Below are 11,111 nucleotides of genomic sequence, written 5' to 3'. Positions count from 1 at the left end.
CACTGCCTCTGAGATAGGCCTGTCTGCTCGTGCTACGTTCACTCAGGAATGAGCAGGGGTTATCAAAGGGTGTAGCCCCTTACTCTGACTGAGGAAGAAGGACTCCTATTTGGACATCAGCGCCAGCCGCTGCCAACTGGGGATCCCCATTTCTGACAGCAGATCATCGCAACATCCTGGACACAGAGAAAGGACAAGCCACGTCACCTGAAGGACCTGACAAAGTCTTCCTGGACCACACGATCCCTGGTAAATCTTGACATCAGCTGCAACCCCGGAAGAAAGACACTTTGTTGCTGAAAAAGACTGTTTGAGCCACTCTCCTGGGTAGTAAAAGACTGAGTTACAAAGGGGGGTACTCTTTTAGTGGCTACTCGTCTCAACCTCAGCAAAGAAACCAACATCTGCCCAGGACCTTAGGGCACCATCTGTTCCGTTGCTCAACGGCAAGATGAACATGTCTGCGGAGAAGAAATCAATTGCTAGAAGAATCTGTGATCGAAAGTGTATGTTCATTATTGGACTTACTTCAATTATTGTTCTGAATGCTACAATAACATGGGTTGTAGAGGGAGTAGCTCCTGCTCGAAAACTACTGACTGCTACTACTCCTGTCCCCATTGAACACCACCATTTCATTCTTCCCTATAATGAACAGAAGCACAGAATGTCCTATCTCATGGGTGTGTGGAATGATGCCAGCTCATCAGAAAAAGGGAGGAACACCTTTTATTCCTTTGCAGTTTTCACATAATGGCTCCTGCAGAGCCTGGTTTGCACTATTGTGGGCTTCTCATATTGGTAATATTACCAACTTTTATGTAGGAAGACTTAACGCTCAGTTAAATAGTGTTTATTACCCTGATGAGGAAGGAGATCCACAAGCTAAAGGAACTGTCTGGGAAATGGAGGAGATTCGTCGAGGAAATTCCTCCACACACTATGTTTTCCACAACACTCGAACTATCAAGGGTAATGGACCTCCTGTTATAGCTGTTACTAGAGCTCGAGCAGACCTTTGTGTGAGCAGTATTGGCAATATCCCTGTGGGAAAAAGTGACTGTACCTTAGTGCTGAACATTACTGGAATGAACAATAGCAGTTTTGTGTCCTCACATGACACCTATTATATTTGCGGAAATAAAGGTTATTACCATCTACCTATTGGTTGGTCAGGTAGCTGCTATGTGTCCTTTTTGCTACCACCTGTGTTCTTGGCACCTGCATCTTACCATAAAGACTATAAACTGTTTAATGACATTTCCAAAAATAGATTCAAGAGGACAATAAACAACGATGAGGTGGATCAAACTGATACTGCACTACAGCAGTATATTGACTTTAATTTGGGACTGTTCTTCTTTGCTGGTGCGGCCTTAAACAGCAGAAAGTTAAGGCGCTTAACACGTGTTGTAGAGGCTGTAACCAATCAGACAGCCATGGCACTTGGAAACATCACGGAAGAACTACAAATTGCGAGAATTGTGGTGCTCCAAAACAGGATGGTTTTAGATATCATCCAGGCCGACCTTGGTGGAGCATGCCGCATCATTGGGAGCAGCTGTTTTGTGTACATCCCTGACCACGCCCCTTCAGTTTTTGAAGCAATTTCTAAACTGCACAAAATAGCCGCTGAAATCCATCAGGATTCAGGGACATGGACTTTAACTGGATGGCTATGGACTATGTTTACTGTATGGGGCTGGAATATATTGTCAGCCCTATGTATATTTTTTGCGATTCTTTTCACCTGTTGCCTATGTATCCAATGTGGTCCGATGTTCTGTTCTCTTTGTATTTCTACCTGTACCTCATGTATACCGCCTAAACAAAATGTCAAGAATGTAAATGCCCACCTAGCAATGGATCAGGAAATTAATGAATTAATGATGATTGATATCCATAATAACTTCCATGCCCCTTCTAAGTCGTAGAGATATCTTCAGCCAATGCTAAAAGGGCCATCTGTGGAAATCAAAAATAAATGCTGTTAGCATGAGCTGAAGCCATCTTGTTTGCAGCATTCATTCTGTTAGCCTTGTGATTCTGCCGTCTTCACGGTTGCCTGCTTTTCTATTCTACTTGAGTCATCAGCTTTAGTTAACTCCTTCTGTACTGAGCCGGAGCAATGTATGAGCTCAGAAAGGCCTGTAGCTGCTAGAATGCACCTGTTTGAGAATATAACTTTCCACAATGTCTTACTGATGTAAGCAGTTTTGTCTCCCCTCCCACTTTGCTGACTAAGTGGTGTCCATCTGCCCATGTTAGTCGATAGCTATTCTGTGTATGCTTGTACCTTCTAATTGAGTCTACATGCTTACTCTGCAACAAACTGTGTATAAAAGGCCCATGGTCTCTGTATTCCATGTACTACCTTCTACAGTGCCTGAGGGTGTTGTATTGATGTAGTCCCATGCATGAGTGATTAATAAACTTGGTATTTTGAATTCCAGCTTCAGTGCCAATCTCTTCTTTGTTGGTTTAAGGACCCGTGGACAAACTTAAGGGTGAACCCTGCACCGGTGTGCCCCTAAAAAGGCACATTTCCACAGGAGGTTTCCAAGATGCTGGCGCTAGGGGTAATTGAGCCATCCAGCAACCCCTGGGCTAGCCCAGTGATCCTTGTGCCAAAAGCTGCTGCGCCGGGTGCCACCCCAGAACTCAGGTTCTGCGTGGATTACTGTGGGCTCAATGCGGTCATCAAGACTGATGCTCACCCCATCCCCAGAGCTGATGAGCTCGTGGATCGGCTGGGAGCTGCCCGGTACCTCAGTACATTTGACTTGACGTCTGGGTACTGGCAGATTGCCCTGACCGAGAGGGCCAAAGAGAGTTCAGCATTCTCAATGCTAGAGGGGCACTACCAATTCAGGGTTATGCTCTTTGGATTGAAGAATGCCCCTGCTACCTTCCAGAAATTGGTTAACCTGGTGCTGTGTGGGCTGGAGGAATTCAGCGCCACCTACCTGGATGACATTGCTGTGTTCAGCTCTAGTTGGGTGGAACATTTGCAACACCTCTATGAAGTATTGAAGGCCCTGCAGAGGGCAGGCCTCACTATCAAGGCAAGTAAGTGCCAGATAGGGCAGGGTTATGTGGTGTACTTAGGACACCAGGTAGGGAGCGGCCAGGTGGCGCCCCTACAGGCAACAAATGATGCCATTCTGGCTTGGGAACTCCCCCAAGACCCAGACAGAGGTGAGAGCCTTTTTAGGACTCCCTGGGTTTTACAGACGGTTTGTGAAGGGGTATGTCACCATTGTTGCCCCCTTGACAGAACTGACTTCAAAGAAACAGCCCAAGAAGGTGATCTGGACTGATGCCTGCCAGACCGCTTTTGATGCCCTGAAAACTGCCATGTGCACAACGCCAGTGCTCAAGGCGCCTGATTTCTCCAGAGTATTTGTGGTGCAGACAGATGCTTCAGAGCATGGTGTGGGAGCAGTACTCTCACAATTGAATGACGAGGGCTTGGACCAACCCGTACCTTTCATTAGCAGGAGGCAACTTCCCAGGGAACAGAGGTGGAGTGCAATTGAAAGGGAAGCTTTTGCTGTGGTCTGGGCGCTGAAGAAGCTGAGGCCCTACTTGTTTAGGACTCACTTCCTGGTTCAGACAGACCACAGGCCCCTCAGGTGGTGGATGCAAATGAGGGGTGAGAACCCAAAACTATTGAGGTGGTCCAAATGGACTTTACGGTGGAACACCGCCCTGGAACAGAACACGCCAATGCTGACGGTTTGTCCAGATTTTACCTCCTTAGTGAAGAGAACTCCCATGAGGGTGAGTAGTTCTCTCCACCTTTCAGCTGGAGGGGACACTTGTTAGACCTGGCATTTCTTGACGTGGTTACCCCTGACTTTTTGCCTCTACCTCCTCTATTTTTGATGCATTGATGGATTTCGTTTTGCTGGCTTAGATGCTTTGGGCACTTTGCCACTGCTGATCAGTGTCAAAGTGCAAGTGCTCCCTGTATAAAGCGTTATGGTAATTGGTTGTCCATAATTGGTATGTTTGTCTTACTAGTAAAGTGCACTATGTGTGCCAGGGCTGGTAATGCAAATGCTACTAGTGGGCCAGCAGCACTAATTGTGCCACCCAAACAAGAAGTCCTAATAAGATATCTCAGGCTGCCACTGCAGTGCCTGCGCGCAGTTTGTTAAGTGCCTTGTTGTCCTGGCAAGTGCACCCACTTGCCAGGCTTACCTTCCCTTTTTATGCATGTCAGACACCTCTATAGTAGGCCCAAGGTACCCCCCTGGGCAGGGTGCTGTGTATGTGAAAGGTAGGACATGTACTGAGGTGTGTACCATGTCCTGACAGTGAAATACCGCCAAATTCGTTTTTCACTGTTGCAATACCAACTTGCTCATAGGACAGAATGGGGAATGCTGTGTCCCATGTTTCCAGCATATCTTCCCATAGGCATAAGATGGAGAGATGGAGTTTAGTGTGCCTGAACTCAAAATTTAATAACACATCTTTTTGCGAAGATGTGTTTTAAATTGTGTGCTTAGAAACCACGTTTTTAAAAGTGGCTGGTTTCTTGTCTTAAACCATCCTGTGTGCCCCTGCCTGTTTGTCTATTGACCATCTGAGTTTGGATGTGACAGGGTCTGGGAAGTGTCCTGACCCCAGGGAGGAGAAGGTGAGACAGCAACAGGCTGGCTTGCATTTGATGTGGGGGGGAGGAGTAGCCCCCTGGATGTGAGGAGGGCAGTAGTGACTCCTGGCGGGAGTGCTGTGGGCGGTGAGGTGGGGGGAGGGGCAGGGTGGGGGGTAGTAAACTCTGGCTCACAGCCGGTCGGAGTAATGTAAATAAATAAGCGCTCACTGCATTGCCATTTGGCGTTTTAGAACGCGCAATGAAATTCTTTTTATTTATTTATTAACATTACTCCAGTCGGCCGTGAGCCGGAGTTTACTACCCCCTACCTTGCCCCTCCCCCGCTCCGCCCCACCGTCCCGCAGCACTCCCTCCAGGACCTGCTACTGGAAGAGGGCTGTGTTGCTGCCACAAAAGGATGGCTACACCTCCTGCTGAGCGTCTGGGCCCCAGACCCTGACTATCAAAGGAAGAGGGTGTGCACTGGCAGGAAGACACCCAGGTCTGGTTTGGACCGGGGTCAGAGCTCCTGAACACAAAGATTTCAAAAGCATTTAGGGGTATAAATGTGAGAGCTGAAACCCCTGAACTCAAGACTGAAATTCATACTGAAAAAGGATTGAACCTACTTTGTGATCAAGAGGAGCCTCTGCCAAAGAAGAACAGCTGAAGAGACTGATGAGAAGGACTGCCCTTGCTGTGTGTTCTGGGGCTTGCCTACAGTTTGCTGGTTTGACTAAGGAGAGGCCAAGGGACTTTGATGTGTGCTGTGTCCCCCTGCTTGTGAGGACTTTGCTGTGTGCTGTGTCCTGAAGTAGCGTGTCTCTAAGGGCCAGAGGAGAGCTGGTCCCCTGTTGTGGAAACTCAGGAACATAAAAGTTTCCAACCGTGTCTCAGCGACGCTTGGTGCGTGGTGTTTTGCACGCCTGAGACTGCTGTGTGGTCTGTGGTACTGTGAATGAGGTGTCCCATGATCGCATTGTCCCCGCAGCGTGAAACATCGTCCACGCTACTGTATTGCTGCTTGTGGCCCGAGCAGTCATAGTAACGGAGGCTGTGAATAAGAATCACCACCACCGGCCCGAGCCGCAACGTGCTACAGGATTTCTGGAAGACTACCGTGTGGTCCGTGGTACTGTGTACGAGGAGCCCCGTGATCACATTGCCCCCGCAGCGTGAAACCTCGTCCACTCTGCTGTATTGTTGTCTGTGGCCCGAGCTGTCATCATAACTAAGGCTGTGAATAAGGATCACCTCCGCCGGCCCGAGCCTCAACGTGCTAAAGGGTTTCTTGAAGCTAAGAAAGCTGAAAGGTGAAAGGTATCGTGATCGTTGTTCACCAAGAGGAATCTGCCCAAGATATTCAACGAAGGAGAAGGCAGCGCCGTAACCCGTTTGTCTACAGCGTCGCCTAACAACGGAGCTGCACCGTCATCTGTGCCGCCCAGCAGGAAGTCCGGCCAGCAGGGAGAGAGAGAGAGCGAGGCAGCGCACACCCCCAGGTTAGGATTGGACTTCGGTGGGAAGCTGCAAGCGTGTGTGGCCTGGGGAGGCATGCAGGAGGAGTACAGGAGTGCTCCTAGCTCTCTCCCACTGCACCGCGTTAAACGCGCTGAGTTCCCGAGCGGCCCATACCTGCCCAGCCGTACCGGGGCTGCCTCTTTAAGCTTATGACCATTGTCCCTGGTTTTGGGGCCTACTGGGGTCCTGAGTTGACCGCGCAGATTGGAGTACTGCATTATTTCTTGCATTACGAACTGCCTGATTCTTGTACTACGAATCGCATTATTTCTTGCATTACAAACTGCCTGATTCTTGCATTACGAATCGCATTATTTCTTGCATTACGAACTGCCTGTTTCTTGCATTACGAATCACATTATTTCTTGCATTACGAACTGCCTCCTTCTTGTATTACGAATCGCATTATTCTTGCATTACGAATCGCATTATTCCTGCGTTACGAACTGCATTAGTATGTGCATTAAGGACTGTGTTATTACTTCATTATGAACTGCATTACGAACTGCATAGCATTGCCTTTAGGACTGCATTAAATCATTGTGAACTGCTCATTAATACCGGAAGAACCTATAAGTGATTGCTGGCCTAATAACCGGCAAAGTGAAAGATTACGAATACGCATATGTTGGATCTCTATCGTTTGCTCTCATCGTATTCTTACTGATAAAGATAATGCTATTTTTATAAAAAACAGTTTGGTGTCCATTTGTGGTGTTATCACTGTGATACTGGGAGTGTGGTTGCAAATAATTTAAATCTTGCCTTGGAGATAAGCCTGGCTGCTCGTGCCAAGCTACCAGGGGGTGAGCAGGGGTTATCTAAGAGGGTGTCCCTCCTTTCCCTGACTAGAAGCAAGGGTCCCTATTTGGACTAAGGTACCCACCTCAGCCAACTAGAGACCCTCAGTTCTAACAGTTCCTGTATGAGGGTGCCAGGGTAGAATAAGATTGATATTTAGTTCTGGCAGAGGAGATAGTCGGGATAGTGCACAGAGTAGACTTAATTGGAGAGGAGAGGGGATGGCGTTAGAAGTCTTGTAACTAGCCAGTAAATTAGCTATGTCTGCAGTTGACGGATTATGTGTGGCTTTTTAGGGGCACGGGAGCAAGGTATTCCTCAGGAATTTGGGGAAGTGGGTGCCTGCTAGGGGAAATAGGTGAAAATTGTAGTGCTTAGGAGTGAGATGGTGGCTTCAAGCTGGGAGATAGAGGAGATGAGAAATCCTAGTTTGTTTTCTAAAGAGTGTAGGGATGAGCACGGACTGTTGGGAGGATCGATGGGTTCAGGAGGGAGTGCAATTGGCGAGGGAGGGTGCGGAGAGTTGGGGTTGAGGAACGAGTAATGGGGTGCAGGAGTGAAAGGTGGAGATAGATGGTGGTTGAAAGAAGTTGTCGGTACATCTGAGGTGGACAGAGAGTTATCTGTGCAGTTGTGGAACAGAGAAGAATTGAGTTCAAATTTAGGAGACGGTGTGGAAAGTGGAGGGAGGGAGGAATGCGGGGAGGGTAAAGAGGGGAATTATGGAATGGCAGGAGGCTAGGAGAAAAGAGAGGAGAAGGGGCTGGAGAGGTCCCGTGGGCTAGGAGAGGTGAGTGTAAGGGGGCTGGCACCAAGATGAGCAGGGAGAATTGACCTAGATGGAAGTTGAAGAGAGAGTAGGGTTCTGCTAGGCCCGAGGAGGGAAAAGGAAGAGATTGCCAGGGCGGATACAGGGTTGATCAGCAATAATGGAGAGAAGGGAGGATGAGGAGAGAACAAAGGGGTTTGTGTAGAATTAAGGATACAAGGAGAGGGGGGAGCAAGTAGAGTAGAAGAAAAGGAAGGGAATAAGGGGGAAAGTACTCAGAGTTAACTGGGAAATCAGGTTGTTGGAAAAGTTGATTTAAAAAGGGGGTGGTGGGCAGGGTTAGGGGGGAGCAGGTTGCTACGGAATTCCAAGATGGTGCAGAGGGGAAAAGGGAGTGTTAGCCATAGGTACGGCTGAAGTGTTGAGTGTAACGTCCCATGTTGAAGGGGTAAGATTGGGAGAAGAGGGGGCAGGGGAGAGTGGGGGCAAAGGGTCGGCTACGGGGAGACCTGTGCCTCCCGGTTGAGCGGCCTATTGGAGTTTAGGAGGGTCGGAGTATATTCTGACAAATAAGACAATATATTTCTGACAAGTTAGACAGTGTATTTGGTGTGCTACATACAATACAATGCAACCCCTAGTATTATTTCTAATGGTGCACCAATTTCAGGACGGTTTAGCTCATATCACGATGAAAAAAAGCCCTAAACGACAAACCACACCTTGATGTAAAGAAATACGGCTATACATTGCAGCCGTGATATATGCCTATCTAAACATAATCTGCACTTTCAGAGACTAGTGGCAAAGAAAGAGACATAGTCTAACAATCGAGAAAAACAGCACACGAGTAAACGTGAGCAGCATTTTCTTTCCATGGACATGCACAAAAAAGGGAAGAAGCAGGCGCGCCTGCACCGCTCTCCTCAGACGACCTTTACTGTCGGTAGGTTATTACTGCGCCCCCTTCCGGTGCTGTCTCTTAGCTGGCGGGCGCAGAGTGCGGGCACCACCTTAGCCATGGGCTGCCTCAGAACTGGCTTTTTTTCGCATTTTGCAGGGACTTGAGTAACGTTCAGTCTACGATGCGAGTACAAGGGCGGGGATGGACCAGATGGGGACGGAGCCTAGCACCAAGCTAAATTAGGAAATGCCGGGTGCATCCGAGGACGCACGCACTGGGAAGGCGGGGCTGGGGCGGGAAGCAGTAGGCTCGGCGGGGCTCGTGATTGGCCGGGCTCCCAGACGTGTATACGGGGTGGGGGGCACCCTGAGCTGCTGCCGAGTAAGCAGTCTGCCTCCGCAGCGGCCAGTAGGCAGAATTATCTCTTTGTTACTCCGTGTGCGGAGCAGGCTGCCTCCTCTGGAGGCAGTGTGCGCCGGCCCCGGTGTCCCCTTCACCGCTGTCCGCCGAGAAGCGGCAGTGCGTCCCCGGCACAACGGGAAGGCCATGAGAGCTCCTCTCTGCCGTGAGTATGAACTGCCCCTGCCTGTCCTTCTCTTCTTCCAGGTGCACCATCCTGCGCCGGGTTCTCGCTGATTCTGGGAGCTGCACCCCCTCCCGACCCCAGTTCTACTGGAATGTACCGGCACCCAGACATCCAGCCGGGGTTTGCATTGCCCGAGCGCTGGGTCTGCACAGGGACACAGCACCGCTCAGCGAGATTCTTTCTCTGTGCACCCAGTGCTCTGTGTAGCTCTGAGCGGGGATCCCTCTGTCCTCAGAGGCTGGCAGGGTGTATTTAAGGACACCGGTAGCTGCCCTCTTGCGTGCAGATGCGTAGAGAATATTTATTTCAAGTGCACTTTATATACACAATTGGGGGTGTTCACATGCATGTGTTTTTACTTGTGAAAAGCCATATTTCCCCCTTGAGGAAAGCACAGACAGGTATTGAGTGACCATCATTTCCCTGTGTGTCTTGGAATGAATGGCTCCCTCGTACAAACGAGCAGAGCTTTCTTAACAAAATGCAGAAAGCAATTGCAACCAGTTTAGTCGAAATGCACAAATTCTTGGATTTTGGTTTTAGGTTAAAGATTGTTTTCGTCACGACAGAAGCATTCCGGATCGATGTGGAGCAGAAATTCGGGAAAACGTCCATTTTGTTATATAACTATTCTGCGGATATTTTCTTAGAATGCCATTTCACGAAACCCTGCGCCTCCGGTGCCCCCTCAGCCGTGATCTGAATGCACGCTCACTGTTTGCTCAACCTCCCAGGTCCATCTGGGGTTGACAGCTATGGTGGGGATTTCCTGTTGTGAGTAGCAGTCTTTTTGCAGTTGCATTATGTAATGCAGAGCTGATTTCGCAGTCGTTCTGGGAGGGGGAGAGGGCTCTTTGTTCTGCCGGCTTCTCCCCCTGGTTCTGGACGTGCGGGCTTGAATTGGTTCTTGCAGTGATGGAGGCGTCTGGGCAGGGTGCTATTTTCGGTTCCTCCCCCTTCTGATGCGGCGGGTGAAGCCCTGGGCAGCGATGACTTCAGAGCTATTCTTAGCCCCAGCTTTGTTCAGACAGGTAGCCGGGATCCCGGTGCAGCACCTTGCAGGCTTCCTGCAGCCCTGCGCCTCCAGCCACCGGCATGCGCACCGTGTGACCGCTGGCCCTTTCCCCCGTGACGCCCCTTCAGTCCTCACAACCACTTCAGTAATTCTCCACGCTTCTCTTGCAGGGCGCTCGTCCAACCTGCACCCCTGGCGAGTATGAAGTTCAACAAATGCTATGAGCACATCAGCGTGGTGAGTAGCATTAAGAGTTTTTTCTGTGGCGGTGCTCCATACCAATTGAGAAACTTATTAACGTAAATCCGACATTTCATATATAACAGAATTGTCTGGTTAATGTAAAAAAGTAAGCATGGCATGCCGTGACTGTGTTTGGATATGTGTGAATTGCACCCTGCTTCTTGAGTAACGGGTTTTATTGCTTCACTATGCAGTGGTGCGGATGGTCTGTGTAAGTGATACGGTGTCATAGTTGCAGTTTATACCCAGGTTCCTGCATTGGCGCTCAACCCAGTGAGGTGCATGAGCACCGGTACTTTAAGAGGGCCTATATTTCTGCCAGGGCTCCCTATCAGATTCATGTGATTTTGTCTGTGTACACATGACCTTTACCAAGGACGTACAGGTAAGATGGTCTGGTATTGGGGTGGAAGTGTTTAATGGAACCCTGTTGGTTCATTTGTCTATGGCAGAAGAAAATAATGTGTTATTTGGGATGGGCAGCTTCCCACCTTAAGGAATAATGACACTAACTTGTCGGGGGAACCCTAAAGTCACTAAATTAACGTGAACTCAACCCTGTGGTAGCTATGGCACAGAACGGACAGGCTTAATTAAGGGCAGCGTTTAAAGTATTTTTGCTGTAAAAACAGTAATTAAGCGAAAAAACCAAACAATAAGAATTGC

At 49.0% G+C, this 11,111-nt stretch overlaps 1 protein-coding gene across 1 annotated transcript in view; it reads left to right on the top strand.

The window, feature by feature from the left end:
* Nucleotides 1-8,963: 8,963 nt before the first annotated feature.
* NREP (neuronal regeneration related protein) overlaps nt 8,964-11,111 on the top strand; it is a 128,952-nt gene continuing 126,804 nt past the window's right edge. Inside the window, exons 1-2 of the mRNA XM_085632593.1 lie at nt 8,964-9,166; nt 10,373-10,439. Coding sequence (XP_085488719.1) covers nt 10,404-10,439 — 36 coding nt within the window. The 5' untranslated portion in view covers nt 8,964-9,166; nt 10,373-10,403. The remainder of the gene's footprint in view (nt 9,167-10,372; nt 10,440-11,111) is intronic.

This window comes from Triturus cristatus, chromosome 2_1, assembly GCF_964204655.1.
Source record: "Triturus cristatus chromosome 2_1, aTriCri1.1, whole genome shotgun sequence".
Taxonomy (NCBI): Eukaryota; Metazoa; Chordata; class Amphibia; order Caudata; family Salamandridae; genus Triturus; species Triturus cristatus.
This window is presented reverse-complemented; position numbering and strand designations above follow the sequence as displayed.